This window comes from Microchirus variegatus (genome assembly GCF_963457635.1).
Source record: "Microchirus variegatus genome assembly, chromosome: 19".
Lineage (NCBI taxonomy): Eukaryota > Metazoa > Chordata > Actinopteri > Pleuronectiformes > Soleidae > Microchirus > Microchirus variegatus.
In genome coordinates this window covers 2,354,669-2,376,600 of record NC_139820.1, presented here as the reverse complement: position 1 = coordinate 2,376,600, position 21,932 = coordinate 2,354,669, and the positions used below count along the sequence as shown (strand labels likewise).

Below are 21,932 nucleotides of genomic sequence, written 5' to 3'. Positions count from 1 at the left end.
ATAAAAGGTCTTAAATACAATTTTGAACGTTACCTTTATTTAAAACATGCATACATTTCAGTTTCGCGATAAAAATGTTTCTGTTTTTTAAGATTGCCCTAACTCCAAAACGGAACTAAAGTAGGCCACCTGTGCTGCCTGTGAGAATTTATCGAGCACCACCTAGCTAGCGGGCTGTGTGCGTGCCGTGGTGTGTTACAGCTTAGCATAGAAACTTAACAAAAGATTTGAAATGGGTCTTAAATTGTATTCTTTATGGTCTTAAAAAAAAAGTCTTAAATTTGACTTGTTGAAACCTGCAGAGACCCCCGTAAATGAATCGTCAACTGTGATTAAAACGTGATTTCTGGTTGTTTTAGCTTCTTAAATGTGAACATTTTCACAAAGAAATCATTAAAACTCACTCGTTTTCTGACATTGTATGGCTTACTCCAGTTGCAGCTCTAATCGTGGCCATTGCGTCTCATTGAGTGAACAGATGGAGGCGTCCTCACAGAGCAGAAGTGGCGGCGGCGGCGGCGGTTTGTGGAACAACGCCAGGGCTGCTCCGTACAGCAAGGACACCCAGGACATGCTGAGACGTGAGATCACGCACTTAACTATGCACTTAAAGGTGCTGTGTGGAAGAACCTACTGGTTAGACAGTAGATTATGACTCACACACACACACACCACTCCCTTTCCCGACGGCGTCAGGGAGTTATGGTGACCCGACACATGCCACAAAAGGAGGACGTCATTTTGTTTTGAGTCTGTTTCATTTGTGTCATCTTTTGTTTCATCACTCTCTCTCTCTCTCCCCTCAGTGATGATGCAGGAGTCGAGGCTCAGCAACCTCCAGAGGAAACAGATCGATGAATGTCTGAAGAGTAAGTTTGAGGCCTCGGGATGAGCGGGTTGTAAGATAATAATCAAGACAGAGCCGAAGACATCACTGTACATGCCGTACATAGCTCAAATGAGCTAGGTCGAGTTTGTCGCATGCATAGACTAGCCGTTTTTGTTTTTCCAAAATGGCCGACTTCTGGTTGGGCGGAGCTACTGGAAGTTTCTAAATTTGTTTGGGATCACGAGAGCAACTAGTGTACCAAGTTTGATTAAAATCGGATCAACTATGTGCAACTAGGACGTGATTTAAAAAAAATATCCAAAATTTAGCATTTATTGCTAACTTTATTATTATTTCGGCCACCTTCTCTCGCGTCAAAAATTCCTCAAGAAACTTTGGAGTGAGCCTGACAAACTCACCAAATTTTGTCCCAATGCGACAACTTTTGTTGTAGCTAACGTAAGTACATTCAAAATTAGTTTGGGATCATTAGAGCAACAAGTGTACCAAGTTTGGTTAAAATCGGAAAAACTATGTGCGACTTGGACGCGATAATCTAAAATTTAGCATTTATTGCTAATTTTATTATTATTTCGGCCACTTTCTCTCGCGTCAAAAATTCCCCAAAAATTCCTCAAGAAACTTTGGAGTGAGCCAGACAAACTCACCAAATTTCGTCCCAATCGGACAACTTTTGTCTGACCACGACCCGACTTCTGGGGGGCGCTATAGAGCCCTGAGGCTACGAACGGGTTCGTGACCTACGCCCTTATCGCCATTTTCACCGACCCGACCTCTGTGCCAAATTTCAAGACTTTTTATGCACGTTAACCCCCTCAAAAATGAGCGTAACATCGGAGCAAAAACAGTAGCGGGCCTGCATCGATTCCCTGCTGCACTCCATCCTCAACACACGGTTTAAAATCTTTCCTCCACAGATGGAGCAGCGCTGCCGCTGGTCCCCGACCACGCGTCGCCGACCGCTCCCGCTCAGCCTAAACCCAGCACACGTGTCCACAAACACCTGCCAGGAAAACCTCAGAGGCGCGACGCTGAATCATGTCGTTCTGGGAACAGCTATGTCAGAGAAAAGTTCTGCCCCGCCCCTGCCAGTATGTCCTCAGAGCCTATTCTTTCACTGCACTGTTGTTTTTGAGTCACAAACCTTTTTCATGTTCCACTCCGGCGACTCAGGAGACTTGGAGAAGGAGAAGAGGAGGCTTCAGCATATGATGGCGACCGGACAGGAAGAGCCCACGGCTGCATCGCCCCACAGTGTTCGTCCATCATGCTCAGGAGCGACGGAGGAGAGAGACCGGTACCAGGAAGGTGAGGACGACCTGCGCAGAAATCAAATGGACACAAAATTTGAGTCATGAACGTCAAACATCTGCGTTTGTCTCGCGCAGTTCTGGACGAGATCGAGGAAAGGCGACAGTTTCTGTCCGAAATGGCTTCTCTGGGTCGGGAGAGGAAGTACGCGAGCATCATCAACACTGAGATATCACAGGTAAATCTGACCTTTTTAAGCCGTACGAACGCAACAATACAACAGCGCTGCAAATGCACTCGCCGGCCACTTTGTTAGGCACACAGGAGGAGAAAAGTGACTCATGGAAACTTGTTTTTCGTGTCTCAACCTTAGAAAATAAGAGAACTGGAGGCTCTGGATAAGGCCGGAAAAGACGCAACAGAGTGGAAAACAGACGACACGTAACAGTGGAGACGTCACCTCTGTCACCTGGTGGATTTAACCCTGATCTTTCCATGTTAAATGGTTCTGTTTACTTTAAACATCTCTGCTTTAGTCATAATTTAGAGAACACACGTTTGATTTTTGTAACATGGCGTACAACACACTCACAGACACACACTCTCACACACACACGCACTCACAAACACACAAACTCCCAGACACACACGTAAAACACACGCACACACTCACAAACGCATGCACACACAGGCACGCAGAAACAGACACACAAACGCTCAGTCACACACGCAAACACTCACACACATGCACGCACGCACGCACACACACGCACTCACAAACACAGACACACAAATGCAAACACTCAGACACACACAAACGGACACACAAATGCAAACTCACAGACGCACACACGATCACACGCACGCGCACACACAAACTCACAAGCACAAACGCATACACACACAGGCACGCACAAACAGACACACAAACGCTCAGTCACACACGCAAACACTCACACACATGCACGCGCACACACATACACTCACAAACACAGACACACAAACACATGCACACACACTCACAGACACGCCAACAGTCACAGACACAAAGATACACACACTCAGACACACGCACACTCACAGACACGCACAAACACTCACAGACGCACGCAAACACTCACACACACACACAGCTGGTTTGACCCCTGAGCTCAGGGTCAGTTTCTTCAAAGTCACCTCTGTCACCTGGTGGATTTCTTACCCTCACGTCCAGTTGTATTTTCATTTTAATCTTGTTAAAACAGCCTCAGAGGAGGAAGAGGACGATGAGGACGATGACGACATGTGATCTGCAAAATAAAACCAAACACAACCAACACAAACCCCTAAAAACAGAATGTGCGTTAGTGTCAAACTCACAGGACACAACGTGATCTGGTTGGATTCATTTATTTTAGTCGTCTGCCTTCCAGTGTCAGTATCTGGTCTATAATCCTGCTGCTGCTGCTGCTGCTGATGCTACGTTAGCATGATGCTACTGTACAGAAGAAGAAGAAGAAGAAGAAGGCCTTGGATTCAGCTGCAGAGGAAGACGAGCACACAGCGCAGACACAAACAGAAGCAGGAGTAAAAAACACCACAGGTTATGCTAATTAAATAAAAGTGTGTCAGTATTAACTCGACGTCTCAAAGGCAAAACACCAAAATACACAGAAAGGAAAAGAAAAGTACGTACAGTATATAAATTAATGATTGCATATTCAGGTTATTAAAATGCTGAATATTTGACTCTGATGTTCATTATTGCGTGTGTGTGACCTTTCATTTTAATACTTTTCTTCTGAAGAACGAGCGTATTTCCAAACAATCGGATCCCACTCTTGTTTTGCGTTCACAGTTGCTGAATAAACCCGATAAAAAAAAAATCGCGACATAGCAGCTAAAAGAGCTCAGCTAACCGTGGCTGATGACGTTTCAGGGGTTTGACTCGTCTATTTAAAGGAATACTTTACCGCTTTGCATTTAGCTTTGTATCACTAGAATAGGGCTGAGTTGAGAAATAGCTTTTCTCTACTTTTTTGTGTTAGCCTACGTGCCCACCAGTGACACTTGGTCCCGTTAGCGTAACTAGGGGTTGTACCTATGAGGAACATAGGTACTTTCCCCGTAACCGTTAGCAAAGATGGCGTCTAAAAAGTCTGGAATTAGCGTTGCAGTTTCAAGCATCAGACCAATTATTTTTTTGTTGCGTGCCCACCAGTGACACTTAGTCCTGTTAGCATAACTGTTAGCAAAGATGGCACGCAACAAAAAAAGAATCAGTCTGAACCGTGGTTTGAAGCTTGAAACTGCAATGCTAATTCCACACTTTTTAGACGCCATCTTTGCTAACAGTTATGCTAACAGGACTAAGTGTCACTGGTGGGCACGTAACAAAAAAAGAATTGGTCCGAACCTTGGTCTGAGGGTTGAAACGGCAACGGTAATTCCACACTTTTTAGACGCCATCTTTGCTAACATGCTAACAGGACTAAATGTCACTGGTGGGCACGTAACAAAAAAATAATTAGTCTTTACCTTGGTTTGAAGCTTGAAACTGCAATGCTAATTCCACACTTTTTAGACGCCATCTTTGCTAACAGTTATGCTAACAGGACTAAGTGTCACTGGTGGGCACGTAACAAAAAAAATAATTGGTCCAACCCTTGGTCTGAGGCTTGAAACTGCAACGCTAATTCCATACTTTTTAGACGCCATCTTTGCTAACATGCTAACAGGACTAAGTGTCACTGGTGGGCGTGTAACAAAAAAAAAAAAGGGTCCTCGGCTTGAAACTGCAATGCTAATTCCATACTTTTTTGACGCCATCTTTGCTAACATGCTAACAGGACTAAGTGTCACTGGTGGGCACGTAACAAAAAAAGAATTGGTCCAACCCTTGGTCTGAGGCTAACATTCTAGCCCTATTCTAGAGATACAAAGCTAAATGTAAATCTGTGAAGTATTCCTTTAAGTTGAACTAGTACCACAGACTGCAACAATTCATCCATTATTGCTCTTCAATGTGAATATTTATCTCGTTTCTTTGTGACACGAAACCATCTCTGGCATGTGGACAAAACAGTACGGATTTCTCACATCATTATTCATCATTTTGGGAACAAATCCAAGCCGATTCATGGAGAAAATAACCCCCGACAGTATCCACCTGCTGTGCTCTGAAGGCCGACGGTGTGCGAATAAAGATGAGAATTAAAACAAAAACACGCTAAAAAAAAATAAAAGACATGGACGTCAGAGATAGAACGAAGGTCCTCGAGCTGTGGAGCTCTTAAAGCACTTGAGTTTTTCTTTTTTAGAACAAAGGCAACACAAAGATTTGCGGAGAGGCATCAAGTGTGAGGTGAGCAGGGAGCGTTTAAAGGTCATTAACGTAATAGCGCTGGAGGTCACGTGATCTGTGTCACCGGGTGGACTTCCTGTGTTTAATCTGGTTAAAAACAGTCCCGTGTCTTGTCCATGTTGTTGTTGTTGTTGTTGTTGTTGTTGTTGTATGTCGGTCCTTCAGCTCTTCTCCTTGTGAGGACTGTTGCCGTTTCCTGGCTCTCCTTTGTGACTCAGCCTCTTCAGAGCCTTCATGGGTTTGAACTTTGACCCTTTCTTCTTCTGCGGCTCGCTCTCCGGCTCCTTGTGTTGGAAATCTGACGAAAGAATAAAAGTGAAAAAGGTTTGGGGGTCACCGATACAATTGTGTTGTGTTTTTGCGCGCACGCACACAAAAGTGACGACTGTGATGTGAAAATATACACTATCGTTCAAAGGGTTTGGGGTAATCTATACATGTGTTTGTGTTTTCACACAAAACACACACACGCACGCACAGACACACACACTCACAGATGCACACAAAAGCACTGACAGACACAAAAATACACTCACAGACACACTCTCACACACATGCTCACACAGACACACACACACACACTCTCATACACAGACACACACGTGCTCTCACTCACACTCTCATACACACACACGCTCTCACACAAACACACTCACAGACACACACATGCTCTCACTCACACACACAGACACACACATGATCTCACTCACACACACAGGCACACAGGCTCTCACTCACACATACACACAAACACTCACACTCTCATACACACACAGACGCACACATGCACACACACTCACAGACACACAAACGCACTCGCAGACATGCACAAAAATACACCGACAGACACACACACACACACAAAATGACGAGTGTAATGTGAAAATCTACACTGCCGTTCAAAAGTTTGGGATCACCTATACTATTTATTTGTGTTTCCACACACACACACACACACACCCACGCAAACGCACACATGCAGACACAAAAGCACTCACAGACACACACATGCTCTCACTCACACACACAGACACACACGTGATCTCACTCACACACACAGGCACACAGGCTCTCACTCACACATACACACAAACACTCACACTCTCATACACACACAGACGCACACATGCACACACACTCACAGACACACAAACACACTCGCAGACATGCACAAAAATACACTGACAGACACACACACACACACAAAATGACGAGTGTAATGTGAAAATCTACACTGCCGTTCAAAAGTTTGGGATCACCTATACTATTTATTTGTGTTTCCACACACACACACACACACACACACTCCCACGCAAACGCACACATGCAGACACAAAAGCACTCACAGACACACACATGCTCTCACTCACACACACAGACACACACGTGATCTCACTCACACACACAGGCACACGCTCTCACTCACTCACACATACACACAAACACTCACACTCTCATACACACACAGACGCACACATGCACACACACACAGACACACAAACACACTCGCAGACATGCACAAAAATACACTGACAGACACACACACACACACACAAAATGACGAGTGTAATGTGAAAATCTACACTGCCGTTCAAAAGTTTGGGATCACCTATACTATTTATTTGTGTTTCCACACACACACACACACACACCCACGCAAACGCACACATGCAGACACAAAAGCACTCACAGACACACACATGCTCTCACTCACACACACAGACACACACGTGATCTCACTCACACACACAGGCACACAGGCTCTCACTCACACATACACACAAACACTCACACTCTCATACACACACAGACGCACACATGCACACACACTCACAGACACACAAACGCACTCGCAGACATGCACAAAAATACACCGACAGACACACACACACACACACACACACAAAATGACGAGTGTAATGTGAAAATCTACACTGCCGTTCAAAAGTTTGGGATCACCTATACTATTTATTTGTGTTTCCACACACACACACACACACACACTCCCACGCAAACGCACACATGCACACACAAAAGCACTAACAGACACACAAAAATACACACACAAACACACACTCACAGACACACAGACACAAAAGCACTAACGGACACACATAAATACACTCACAGGCACACACACAAACTCACACATTTCCAAGTGAGCCCATACTTTTGAACACTAGTGTACGTGGACAGTCCTTACCTTTCTTCTTCAGCATGGCTTCCATTAGTTTATCCTCCTCTTCGTCCCTGTGACAGAATGACAGGGTTAGATCACAGTACAGCTGCAAACATGCTGAGTCACTGCAGAAATGCTGAGTCGGCGATTACCTCTGCCTGTCCTGGTCCATGGTGTTGACGATTTGGTTGCGCTGTTCGATGATGGTCACCAGCTCGGCCATCAACTCCTGCTCCCGGCTTTTGTCCTCGTCCGTCCAGTCTTTCTCTGACGGACAGAGTCCAGACAAAAAAAACACATATATAACAACAATAAATCAAATAAAATAATAATAAGAAGAAGAAGTCAGGATAAAGCGGTAGAATGACGTCATGATAAGGTTTTATTACAGTTATTCACCTGTCCATGTTAAATGGTTCTGTCACACACACGCACACACACACACACACACACACACGTATGCACACACACACAAAAACAGACACACACTCACACAAGCACAACACACACTCACAGACACACATGCACAAGTCAAAGTCACACAGGCACACACACTCACAGAAACAAACAAACACACACGCATGCACGAGCAAACACAGTCAAAGACACACACACACACTCAGACACACAAACACGCTCGCAAACACACTCACACACACAAACATGCAGACACACAGACACTCACTCTCTCTCACACAGACACACACTCACAAGCACGCACACAAACACAGTCAAAGTCACACAGACACAAACACGTGCACGCACACACGCGCAAACACAAAGACACACAAATATGCTCGCAAACACACTCACACAAACACACAGACGAACGCAGACACACACACAAACACACTCACACAAGCACGCACACACTCGCACGCGGACACATTCAAAGATGCACACAGACATGCAGACACACACACACGCAAACAGTCACAGACACACACAAGCACGCATACACACGCGCAAACACAGTCACGCGCACACACACACAGACACACACACACACACACACCTGGTTTGTTGAGCAGACACCTGAGCTCATATTCCACGTCAGCTTGCCTCTCTTCCAGGTTCTGCTGCTTGGCTCTGCAGTCAACAAACAAACAAACAAACAAACAAACAAGCAAACAAACAGTGTTCAAATATCTGTTTCCAATCCAACTTTATTTATAAAGCACTTTCAAAACAACAACAGCTGAAACAAAGTGCTTTACTTCAGAGGTAAATAAATCAAACAAATGAAGAACCTAAGAACAATAAATAAATAAAAATATAAAAACAACACAAACAAACAGCGTGAAACTCACGTGTAGACCAGCTCAGCTTCACGTCGGACCAGAAGGTGTTTCTCGTGGATCAGCGTGAACCAGTCCACCAACAGCCGCTCCTCGTCCTCATCTGTCATCCAAAACAAAGAGTTTGTTTTATTTATTTATTTATTTTTTTTTAATTCATGGTCGTTTTCTGGAAAACCCCGTGAAAGTGAAGTGATGCGAGATACCGTCGGGGCTGTCTCTGAGCTTCTGCTCCAGCTCCACTCCTCTGAGCTCCATCTGGTCCAGCTGCTTCTCCAGATCGACCATCTCCCCGTGGATGTCCTCCACGGGAATGAACTGATCCGACTGCACCTGGAGGGGACGTTTGAGCAAAGTTACTACTTCTGTTTGTTTGTTTATTTGACACACACACACACACACACACACAGTATATACTCAGTTCTAACCTTGCGTTTGATGAGTGGGAAGCCGTGACCGGGTGCCGGGGGTCTGGCGGGACGCGAGCCTTTCGGCGGCTTGTTTTTAGATTTGGCCGGAGAGGGAGAAGCTTTCCTGTTGAACGGGTTCTCCTTACAGATCCGCTAAAACCAGAGCAGAGTAGATTTAGAACCTGTAGAAAAGTGTTTTGATCATCGACTCATCGGTTTGAAGCTTTTTTTAAAATGATTAAAACGAGATTTCTGATCGTTTCAGCTTCTTAAATGAGAATATTTTCTCCACGTAACAAAGAAATCATCGTCATTTCCAAACAAACATTGACGTTTTTTTTTTTTTTAGCATTTTCGGACATTCTATGTACGAAACTATTCATGGAGAAAATAACGCACGCTAACGCATGACGCGTTTCCATGACGAACAAACAGTTCAGCCACTGCTGAGAAAGCTGTGCTTTATTGTAATCTCGGGGCTCGACTAGATCTCTGAAAATCCCGTAACAGTTACGTAAACAGCGGTTCTCCTGAACAGCCAATCGTCCTACTCTGGGCACTAGTCCGGGCACTAATCCGGGCGCATCCGGTTGCGTACAATGTTTTGATAATGAGGAGCAGTGCATCCGCCGTTCCAGAGGGGGGCGCTGCGCTTCTGAGAGCTGGTGTGCTGAATAGTACTGGCCAATCACAAGACTCTGTCTTCTGGGGGTCAGAGTTCACTCTGAAACATCGCGGCTGACGAACAGCGTCAGAAAAGAGGATTTCAATCGGCTCGTTTACAGCAACTAGGAGGTTTTTGACCATAAAAAAAAGTTAATGTATGTAAGTAGACCTCCATAACTAACATATATGTGCAACAGGACCACTCTATGTGAGCTTGAAGTATACTTGTGATATCATGACACAATATTGTGAACCGTCAACGCGCGCAGCACTAGAAAATAATCAACAGATTAACCGATTACTGATATAATGGTTATCTGCAGCTCTAGGAAGCACTTCCTCTGACCTTGTTGTGTGTCGCCCCTGAGGCCAGCGGGCTCGGGTTCACCGGGGGTCGCGGTGGAGGGGTTCCAGCCCCTTTGGCTCCTGAACTGCGACTGGTCTGCGGCGTGGCCGGGGCCGAGCTGGCGTTCGCCGACATCGGAGACGGAAACGGGCTCGGGGAAAGACGGAGCTCGTTGGAGGAGGAGGAAGGCGAGGCGGCCGGGTCGCACGACGGCGAACAGATGGACGGCTCCGAGACGCTTTTGGTGAAGGCGTGTTCTTGGTCGCTGCCGGTGCTGCCGCCGCCGCCGCCGCCGCCACCGGGGGGGGCGTGGGAGGAGCTGTGGTCCGAGCCGGAGGACAGGCTCTCTATGCTGAGGGCTGGGGAGGGAGAGCAAGAGGAGGGCTGAGAGCACGGAAGAACTGAAGCAAACGGACAGCGAAGAGAGCAGATGTGAAACGGGAAATCAAAGTTTTGAAAGAGAGAAAGGATGAGGGGAGGAAAAAAAACAAAACAATGAACACCTGATTGATGACCATGATTATTTTCGGGATCGATTAAGATTTAGTACTTTATAGTACAATGAAAACAGAAAATATTCACATTTAAGACGCTGAAAAATCAGGAAAAAAAAACTCTTTCAGTTTTAGTTTAAGGCAAAGGCCTTGCTCTACAGAGGCGGCCATCTTGTGCCATGATGTTTCCATGCAAATGAACAACACCGTAGTTCACCTGAGGAGCAGAGAAGTCCTCCATCGCCCTGATTCTTAAGGAAGAATTTTAATGAATCTTTGAAATTCAGGAAATGATCCATTTGCCCTGATGCACTTTGACAGTGAGCTGAGTTTCTTCTCAAAAACAAAAAGTATCTCGGAATTACTTGAAATTTACCGTCATAATAGTCAGCATCGCCCTGAACAAGGATCTGTTGAAAATATTTGCAAATCTCTTAAGGAAGAATTTTAATGAATTTTTGAAATTCAGGAAATGATCCATTTGCCTTGATGCACTTTGACAGTGAGCTGACTTTAGTCTCAAAAGTTGCAAAACTGCAGTATCGCCACTAGATGTCCCCAACTCTTACACGCAGTACCTTTAAATACTTAAGTATAGATGAACCTATTATTAATGGTCAACTACTTTGATCATCGATTAATCGGCTTGAAGCTTTTTTCCGTGATTAAAACAAGATTTCTGATCGTTTTAGCTTCTTAAATGTGAACATTTTCTTGGTTTCTTTGCTCCACATAACAAAGAAATCATTAAAACCGAATCATTTTGGTTCGTGGACAAAACAAGACATTGGAGAACATCGTCATTTCCAGGTTTGACAAACACTGATCAACATATTTTCTGACATTTTCGATGAATCCTGATAATAATCCGCATCTCTGCCTGAGCAAAGGTAGCGTCACGTTTGGATTTCACCATTGTTTGTGATGCTCTGGCCAAACTGACCTTGGTGGCCAGCAGGTGGCCGCGGCGCTCGGGGCGCTGGACGCTTCTTCCTCCTCGCGCTCCTGGGGCTGGCGGAGCACGACGAGCTCCCGCCACTAGGGGGCGTGTGGTCGCCCGTCCCGTCGGCTGCGCGCGTGATGCTGTACCAGGGGTGACTCGCCGCCAACGTGGCTGGAATCTCGCCGCCGCCGCCGCCGCCGTCACCGCCCTCGTCTTCCTCGGCCTCGTTGACGCCGTCGTCGTCGTCGTCGTCGTCGTCAAAGGGGTTGGCGGGCGGATTGGGCGTAACGGGCCGGGAGCCCTCCCCTTTGAGAGAGGACAGAGAGCCGACATTGGGAGGCGTCGCCAAGCCGGACGGGGGGCGGGGAGGGGCTTTCTTCTTCTTGGATTCTGACTGAACCAGGGCGAGCCAAGGCGGATCTTTGGGTTTGTGAGTGCCACTGGACAGGCTGGACACACAGGGAAGGAATGAAGGGAGGGGAGGGGGGGGGGGGGTCATGGTAGGGAATACAAACAGTAGGCGAAATGGCGACCACAGAGAGTGTTTAACAGAACGTGATCTACCTTCCGGGAGACAGCGATCTTTCTCGAGGTTTGGGAGGAGTTGGAGGCTTCAGATTTTCACCTGACAACAACAAAAAAAGGACAGGATTAGCGTCAAACGGTTTATATACGTCTACAATAGACGACGTGAGACGATGAACACGCACCGACAGCGAGGCTCTCTGTTGCTCGCTGTAGCCGAACCCTCGGCGCAGGTCGAGGAGGCGGAGGAGCGGGTTCAGAAACTCTGCGCGGCGCCGGCACCGGCACCGGTCGGCCCGCAGGTGTAGACGGGACGTCGCCGTTGGCCGCATGCGTCGCCGGCGTCTGAGCGTCTGGGATTTTCTCCGCCTCCTCGTCGTCCTCCTCGGCGTCGTCGTCGTCGTCGCTCTCGTCGAAAGGATTGGGAGGAGACGAAGAGCGCGGCGTCTCCTCTGCTGCTTCGCCGCCGCCGCCGTCCGCGTCTTTCGCTGCACTCGTCGTCGTTGCGGGACTGAGCGACGTGGAGTCGCTGGTGGTGGGCACGTCGCCCGTGGAATCCGTTGGGCCCGAGGCGTGAGGACCGGGGCTGCGACCGATCCTGATGGACTGAGCTGCCGCAGGCCTCTCGCTCAGGTCCGGTCGGCCATTTTGATTAGCTAAGGCGCGCCGCGACAGGTGGTGTGTGCAGACCAACGCTCCAGACTCGCTCCCCAATTTGTACGATCCGGGAAGCAAAGTGCTGCGACACTCTGTGCACCTGAGACGACAGATCAAAGATTATTGTTAAAAAATGTAAAAAGATCAATACTAGTGCTGGGCACGTTAATGCATTAACGGCGGTTAATGGCGTCAATGGCGTTTAGCGCGTTTAGCAGGGTCAACGCTAACGCACGTTAACGGCGTCAGCGCTAACGCATGTTAACGGCATAAACGCTAACGTGTGTTAGCGGCATCAACGCTAAAATAACATGTAAAAAAAGATCAATACTAGTGCTGGGCACGTTAATGCGTTAACGGCGGTTAATGGCGTCAACAGCGTTTGGCGGCGTCAACGCTAACGTGTGTAAACAGCGTAAACACTAACGTGTGTTAGCGGCATCAACGCTAAAATAACATGTAAAGAAAGATCAATACTAGTGCTGGGCACATGAATGCGTTAACGGCATCAACGCTAACGCACGTTAACGCACATTAACGCATGATGCGTTTCCATGACGACTGACCTGAAAAAAAAAACACGCGTGGCGTCATGTTTACGTGACTCCCAATTGTTAAAATGAGTTTCCAAACGCTAAACTTTAAAAACAGAGACATACGCAGTACACATGTAGGCGCGCTAACAACGCTAAAGGGGCTAACGGAGCTAACTGGTAAGCGGTGCCTGGACTCCGGTGCCGTGGCGCGTAAACCTGACATCATGTACGTCTTTTTCTCAGTCAGTCTTCATGGAAACGGGTCGTGCGTTGGCATGTTGACGATGTTAGCGCGCCATTACATATTTGTTGTTTTTCAACATTATTTCTAAACACATTAATGCCCCAGAGCTTCGTTCACTCAGTGCTAAATAAGACAACATTTTTTATTCACCTGAAGCAGTTGCGATGGTAGAGCTTGCCGTCCACCAGAAACCTCTGCACCAGGTGGACGTGCTTCTGGCAGGCGGCGCAGGTGCTGCTGAGCGCGCTGCGTCGCACCGCCGCAGCGTCGATCTGCGCCAGCTGGCTCGGCTAGTGTCAGTGACCGAGAGGGAGGGGGGGGGGGGGGTGAGATGGAGAGTAATGGAGGGAGGTGGGAGATCAAACATGGAGTCAGGATTTGAGGTTTGTTTTGTCAAGCTAGCTACGTCTCTGTGTCTGATTCAAGAGGTTTTCAGCTGTGCTAACATCATCGCACAAGGGTTTTCCAATCATCCAATAGCCTTTTGACGCCATTAGCAAACACAATGTACCATTAGTTAACACTGTAAATGGGCCTCTATACACCTATGTACATATTCCATTAAAACCAGACGTTTGCAGCTAGAATAGTCGTTTACCACATTAACAATGTATAGAGTGTATTTATGATTCATTTAATGTAAAAAAAAACGTGCTTTTCCTTCAAAAATAAGGTCATTTCTAAATGAGCCCAAACCTTTGAATGGTAGTGTATGTATTAAAACGCCATTTGTTTCATGCAAAAATGTATATCAGGATAAAAAAAAGTGTTTATATTAAAAAAACAGCTGTGGTTAGTGGCTCAGTGATTGATACTTAGGGCGGATCAATTGTTTTTAAAGGGGTTAGAAGCAGCATATTAAAAAATGTGGCACGCGGTGTTATTATAGTATATTATAGTTCGTTTTTTTACTTGAAAACGTTGTTTAAAAATACTGTATGTAAAGTTACCTAACCGTTTGGCTTTCACCTCCTAGCTGACTCACTCCCACCCTGTCCTACTGCTTTAGAGAGTGAGTGAAGGGGAGGGGGGGGGGGGGTGAGGAGCAGGAAGAACAGGAAGAGGAGGGAGTGGATTCTGTCAAAGGGAGGGGGGGGGGCGAGGAAGGGCGGCAGTACGTGGGAGTATGGCGATGGAGGTAAGAAGTGGAAGGCATGCGAAAGAAAAGAGACAGGATACAGAGGCTATCTTTATAGACTCGCCCTCCCCCCCCCCTGCTGTGCAACACAAAGCACAATCCAGGAAGTAAAGGCCACATTATACTTCTCCGACTGCGTATGCGTTATCCGTCTGCGTCACCACGGAGACGCCTCGAGCATTTATACTACTGCGTCGTGGTGACGGACACTCGCTGCAATTTCCCGCCCGATCTGTAGGGGTCGCTGCGCAAGGTTGTTGTGCTTCTGGCTACAGTGAGTAATGGCGTCCGAGAAAGAAAGAGAGAGAAAGACTGTTGTTGTTGAAACAGTGGCCGTTTCTCACTTTTCTGTGTCACGGAACGCAGTTTTAAGATAATTTGAGGCGAGAAATTGGCCATTTAGGGTCTAAACATGTGCTGTGTGTGTTAAGATATGACGTATTTATAGTTCGGCAGCGGCGTTATCGGCGGAGATCAGCTCCGCCTCTGTCAGGACGCCCGGAGCGCTTTGAGAGCCGGCACAGAGTTGCTTAGCTCAGCCTGTCCTGAGGACCAATCGCAGCTCTTGCCGTCTCCGTCGTCCCTTGACGGAGTGACGGACACTTAAAAAATATTTCGTGCAGACGGAGACGACGCAGAGGCTCTTCGACAGTCTCTGCGTCGACGCAGAGTCTCTACGTAGCCTACGCAGAGCACTTTACGCAGAAGTATAAATTGGGCTTAACGCTCAAAATAAAAATACATCTGTGGACAGTGTACATTGTTGTGATTTGTACTGTACTGATGACATAATGCCCTCTAAAAGACCACAGATTTAACGACATATATACGATACAGCAGGGCCCAAAAATCTCATCCTCTCCTGCTCTTACCTCAGACTCGCCCTCTTTGTCTTCCACGGGGGTCAGGGCCTTTTTCTGGGCCGGCTCGTTGTGTCCAGCAGGACCTGGCCTCTTCATGCAAGGTGGGTTTGCTGTGGGAGAGGAAGTGGAGGAAGTCATCAGTTAATAGCTGGAGTGGAGCTCTGTTCCACGTAAAAACACGCGACGACGACGACGGCGGCGGGGGGTGAATAGTTCACGATGCTCCGACGTCAAAATATTGGTAAAACGAGGCGTTTAATAACCAGATTTCACACAAACCGTGAGACTTGCCGTTGAAGAAGTTGTAATACTGGGAGACGTAGGTGATGACGCTGAGCCGGTCAGGCACTTTCATGGACACCATGTCCTCTGGGTCCAACAGGGCAGGAATCCCCAGCTGAGCCTCAGCCACTTCAAATGCCTACATTAAGGCAAAGAGAGAGAGAGGAAGGCGGCGGTTCAAAGAGGAAAATGAGGGAGTGCATACCGATAAATTAGAGATAGAATGAATTACAGCGACCACCTCCTCACTTGAACCTCATGAACCAACGTCGGCAGAGATTGAATCCTACCAATAAGTATGTTTGTAGAAGTGTATCCAGACTTTTAAAAGACTGTCCGGCTCTCGACGCCTTAGAAGATGTCTTTGAATTTGTGACGTGTAATGCTTTGTGACGTGTAATTTAGATGTTGCCCTGCTCCAAAAACATCTGATTCTAATGAATCGTCAGCTCATCTTCAAGCCTGATAACATTTTTTTGTCCTTTTTCACACTTTTTCCACAAATAATTTAATGTTTCAACTTTTGTTTAAAAAAATCAAAAACTGCTTCAACTTTTGTCTTTTTTTAAAATTATATTTCAACTTTTTAATAAAAAAAAAAAAAAATGTTATGTTTCAACTTTTGTCAATTTTTTTTCAAAAAATTTAATGTTTCAACTTTCGTTTTAAAAAAAAAATCGAAAAATGTAATGTTTCAACTTTTGTAAAAAAAAAATTCTAAAATGTAATGTTTCAACTTTTGTCAATTTTTTTTTTTTACTTTTTTCAAAAAAGTTGTATTTCAACTTTTGTCGTCTTTCTTCAAAAATGTTGTTTCAACTTCTGTCAATTAAAAAAAAAATTCAACTTTTGACTTTTTTTCAAAAAATTAATATTTCAACTTTTGTCAATTTGTTTTCAAAAAATTAAATGTTTCAACTTTTGTCATTTTTTTTAAAAAAATGGAATGTTTCAAATTTTGTCAATTTTTTTAAATTTAACATTTCAACTTTTTTCAAGAAATTTAATATTTCAACTTTTGTCAATTTGTTTTCAAAAAATTTAATGTTTGAACTTTTGTAAATTTTCATTCAAAAAATTTGACATTTCAACTTTTGTCTTTTTTTAAATTTATTAGTTTTTTTTCCAAAAAAATGAATGTTTCAACTTTTGTTTAAAAAATGTTTTAATGTAATGTTTTAATTACCAGTGTACGCAGCTTCAGGTTCCATGTGTGTGTGTTTACCAGAGCCCACCAAGCAGCAGATACTTTGATACCCTGCACGGTGTAAACTCTGCTGCCAAAACCTCAGTCATTAGTTCACTCTGTCGCAGTCTTTCCTTTCACTCTAATGAAAACATTCCACTGGAGACATCAAAGAGTGGCTCAAACTCACTGGCAGACCTGTCCGCTACCTGCTAACAGGCTCGCCTGCGGTCCAACTTCCTGTGCATCACGTTTAAAACCAGAAGAGACACGGTCTAGGAATGAAACCGCTCCACGATCACAGTTATCGATTATTATTCCTTGGAGTTTAGGCCGATCAAAAAGATGAAAACAGTAGGAAACAAACAAAGTTTAGCTCCCATTTCACCCATGAATATTCTGGTGACTAACAGACGACGTGAAGAAACCCAAACATGGAAAATATGATTTAAAAAAGGTCTTGGCTTGATTGTACTTTTTATTACATCTTCTCAGCAGGATTACGTCATGGATTTTCTTCTTCTTTTTTTTCCCCCTGTTCTGTTTACATAACAGATGCTGCCGCGATGAAGCAACACACACACAGTCAGTGAATACGCCCTCAGTGACTGTGTGAAATAAGGCTTAATAAATAATGCTAAGGCTAAATTAAAGAACTCAAAGGTGATGCCTAATCGCTCTCAGGGGATTAAAGCAACTCTCCTGCCGACAGACTTCACTACAAACACCATATCATCAGAGTCCAAGGCTTGGACATGACTCACCAGGCGGTTGTTCTCATACACGTTTTCTTTGGACAGCGAACCGAAGTCTCTGAAAGGACAAGAGAGAGGGACATGTCAAAATCACAGCCACTTTATTAGGTACGACTCAAAGCCTTTAAGGCGGGGGTGTCAAACTCATTTTCACTGAGGGCCACATCAGCATAATGGTTACCCTCAAAGGGCCAGATGTAACTGTCATACAGAACAAATGTAACTAAATGTCACCAAATATAATGTAAAATAAAGGTAACTACTCCGTAACATGTTGCTAAATAACTTTCTGTATTTACTACAAATATGATGCATTATAGATGTAACCCAGTCCGCGATGGTGATGCCGTCACTTTGCGGGTAACGCAGTCGCCATGCATTGTGGGAAATGTAGTTTTCGGTATGAGTGTTTCAAATTCCATGCTAGCTTGTACCATTGACTTGCGTTAGCCATAGCACCAGCGAACTCGAAAAAAAAAACGAAATTTCTTGAAAACGTCTCCAGACGTCTCCATTACACTGGCTAAGTTGGAAAATAGGTCTTATGTCCAAAATTCCAAACTATCCCTTTAAAGCAGCATAGACCTATTTTAACACAGATTTTTAGTGAGTGAAGACCAATTAATCACTCCCGGGCCACATAAAATGACGTGGCGGGCCACATCTGGCCCCTGGGCCTCGAGTTTGACGTATGTGCTTTAAGGGACGTAGATTCAAATAGAGCTTTTTTTTTTTAAAGAATGCGATTGAAGTGACACTGAATCAGAATCGGTGGTTGATGACGATTCTTTCCGAAACTGCTGATCTGCTGGGATTTTCACCAGAGCAGAGCGACCAGGCTGGTTTACATAGCAATTATGGGGGAAAAATACCAAGGTATGCAGAAGATCTGAGCACTGGCCGCCACTAGTCATATACTGTAACTCGCAATATCTCCTTTCAGGCCAAGGATAGTATGCAATGTCATAGAGAAGAAACTGTCCCAGCCATGCTGAGCCAGGACAGTACTGTATTTAGCTCCGCTGACCTCCTTCCACTGATGCCATGAACCATCTAACTAGCTATTATTGGCTCCACGGTGACTGAGCAACTGCACCGGGCAAAAGGAAAGAGACGTGACTGCGCTGAGCTGGTTAATTACAAGGTTCTTCTTTTGAAGCGCCAGGAGTTCTCGCCGGTAAACATCCTGCAGTAAAAGTGGAAAAACGAGGTCTGAGGTGTTCTTCTGTGTGGTCGTGTGCACGAGTTAATTTCACGCTGATGTCTGGGAGCAAGGCAACAGTGCAGGGGAGGGGAAGACACGACGACGAGAGCTTATGGAGACCGTGTGGAACTCTCGGCGAGGCCGAAATCCCATGAATGAGCGCCGTGTCGGAGCGGCACAAAGTGACCTCTGTTCTCTCTAATCTTGTTCCCATGGTCACAAACGCAGCGAGCAGCAGCAGCAGCTCTAATATCAAGATCATGTCAAAACAAGTCCATTGTTATCGGTTCTGCCAACACAGCCAGATGGACCAGTGGCAAAAGGCCGTCAAAACTGTTGCTGGAAGTTCCAACATCCGAGTGCCAGACGACACTGGCACGTAGAATGTGGGAGTGCTGCTGTGTGGGATCTGAATGTGTGGAAACTGGAATCCACTTCGACTCAAGAGTCTCTCTCCAAAGACGACTTATGAGTGACAGTTGAAAAGTGAGACGTTGCTGGCCATCGCTGTTCTGCAGAGTGCAGTGTGGCTCCACATTGGCCTGCTATAATAAGAGGTAAATCCAGTTTGACAGGCAGAGGTCTCAGCTGCAGATTCCTTTTGACGGACTGTCTGCAACTGCAGCTGCACGGGGGAACCCATGCTGGGACACAAATTAGGCAGGCAGCACTTAAAATTTTTGCATTTTTTCCACCGGATTCCACATCAGTGGCTTCTGCTAACGTCCAGGCACAGTCTCCACCGAGCCTGGATGATTTCACGCAGTCGTCCTGCGACAGCAAAGGTCGCCTACGTGTTCCAGACGGGACTCAAAGAACTTATCATGATGCTGACAACGCACAAGGGGGCAATGTTACAGACACTTTATGCAACACATGTTTACTGCGATTGAGCAAAGGCTCACCGATCAGAGTAAGAGTGACTTGTTAGCTCTAAGTTCTGCTGTTGTTGACCACTTCCTTGACTCTGCACTATGTCACTTTAAAACTCCACTGAGACTGCTGCTGTTGTGTTTTGTGGTGGCTTCTGCGGGTGTAAAATGCAAAGAGGACGGGCCTGTTGTTACAGACAGGGTATGACTTGTCAGCCTGGGTTAATTACATGCAGTGTTTCCCAACCCTGGTCCTCAGGGAACACTGCCGTGCCATGTTTTACACGCTGCCCTGCTCTAAAAACACCTGATACAAATAAATCGTCAGCTCATCATTAAGCTCAACTTTCAAGTTTTGTCAAAAAAAATAAAATAAATGTTAGATTTCAACTATTGTCATTCTTTTTTTCAAAAAAATTTAATTTTCAAATTGTGTCTTAAAAAAGAAAATAAAGATTTTTTTTTTAAAGTGTGTTTTTCTAAAAACTCTAATGTTTCAACTTTTGTAATAATAAAAAAAAGTTTTTTAAAAATCAATATATCTATTTTTTTGGAGCAGGGCAACATCTAAAACATGGCATGGCCGCGTTCCCTGAGGATCAGGGTTGGGAAACACTGAATTACAGCACACTGACCTGTGTCTGTTCATAAAAATGCTATTTTGCTATGTATTCAACATACACAAATACTTAAACTGTAATAAAACATTTAAATTATACTTTTTTTATACATGATTGCCGTAGGGTTTTAGTTGCATTACTTTGGAACAGTATGGTAATATTATGGTATACTGCTTCTAATGCAACGTCAACAATGGTAATCCAGATTAGAAGATAATATTGCACTAACACAATGTTATATCCAAAGTTATACCCAGGTAATAACTGTGTAATGAGAATTACTACCAATACAATACGGATTATTACCATATTATGAAGTTTTAACTCACCCGCCCTTATGTCCCACACATACTTACTTCATAAGTACTATATAGATAAGATTAGGCATTGACATAACATGCTGTCATTGCACTGTAATAAAGTTATAACCTGTATTTTATGACGAAAACAGTGTGGCTGCAGCAGAAACCGTGCACAATGACAGTGAAGTGACTTACATAAGGTCCGGTCTGTGGCGGTGAATGATGGCACAGAACGCCAAACCGTCCCTGAAGGACGAGGACATGTCCTTTACATCCACACCGTCGTAGTGTTCACACTGTGCCCGACACCACTCCTGGAGAGCCCGCAGGGATCCCATCGTGCTGTCGCTGGCTGTCAAACACAAGCGGCGGATGGTGTCTGTAGTCTATTCCCCCTCGGACACACACACACACACAACCGGGACAGGAGACGATGCTATGAGGCGTTTTCTTCTTCTTCTGTCATGGGCGAGTCATCGTCACTGAGACCGGTGCTCCAGCGGAGGAGGGACGGGGCGGCCAGGCAGGCAACACCCGATGTTGCGATACGTTACGTTCATCGTCCGCCGCCAGTGAGTCACGTTCAGAGAAGACGAGCGCACCAGCTGCTTGTTTGCTAGCTGGACGTTAGCTAGCTAACTTTCTGCTAGTACACAAAGCATCGCGTGCCGCAGTTTATAATCCGCTCTTCACACAGCGAAGGACGTATATTCCGGGTCAGGAAATGTCCCCCCCCCCCGGGTTTAAATACGCCCACTGAGTGTTTGAGTTGATTACGGAACAAAGTTCGCAGCCAAGTTAGCGAAAACTAGCCTGCTGTGCTGTTAGCTTCTGTTTTGTGACTGCTTCTCTGGGCGAAGGAAGGTGTGTTCTTTTCAGTCGCCCCCCCTCACGCCGCCCCGCTCCACCACTTTGAGGTGTGGACTCTTTTTTTGACTGAGAACACTAAATTAAATAAAACACCCGCT

At 45.5% G+C, this 21,932-nt stretch overlaps 2 protein-coding genes across 4 annotated transcripts; one reads left to right on the top strand and one right to left on the bottom strand.

Annotated features, from left to right (window-relative positions):
• Nucleotides 1-478: 478 nt before the first annotated feature.
• On the top strand, nt 479-2,546 carry cUnh22orf23 (chromosome Un C22orf23 homolog; the record flags this gene model as incomplete). Its single annotated transcript, XM_083905584.1, has 6 exons — nt 479-581; nt 807-869; nt 1,768-1,941; nt 2,024-2,158; nt 2,239-2,339; nt 2,475-2,546. The coding sequence occupies 6 exons, from the start codon at nt 479-481 to the stop codon at nt 2,544-2,546; spliced, it is 648 nt and encodes a 215-aa protein (XP_083761710.1).
• A 1,922-nt stretch (nt 2,547-4,468) lies between these two features.
• Nucleotides 4,469-21,454, bottom strand: micall1a (MICAL-like 1a). 3 transcript variants are annotated; one of them, XM_083906459.1, is made up of 16 exons: nt 21,160-21,454; nt 17,976-18,024; nt 16,023-16,164; nt 15,753-15,853; nt 13,893-14,032; nt 12,491-13,062; nt 12,345-12,405; nt 11,781-12,229; nt 10,344-10,744; nt 9,350-9,484; nt 9,128-9,254; nt 8,934-9,024; nt 8,639-8,712; nt 7,776-7,890; nt 7,648-7,694; nt 4,469-5,742 (listed from the first exon to the last, which is right to left on the bottom strand). In XM_083906459.1, exons 1-16 carry the CDS (start codon nt 21,300-21,302, stop codon nt 5,606-5,608), a joined length of 2,784 nt encoding a protein of 927 aa, XP_083762585.1. In that variant the 5' UTR covers nt 21,303-21,454; the 3' UTR covers nt 4,469-5,605. The 3 variants fall into 3 exon arrangements, with proteins under 3 accessions (XP_083762585.1, XP_083762586.1, XP_083762587.1); XM_083906460.1 differs by having other exon boundaries at nt 10,344-10,702; XM_083906461.1 differs by lacking the exon at nt 21,160-21,454 and adding an exon at nt 18,401-18,436.
• Nucleotides 21,455-21,932: the final 478 nt, after the last annotated feature.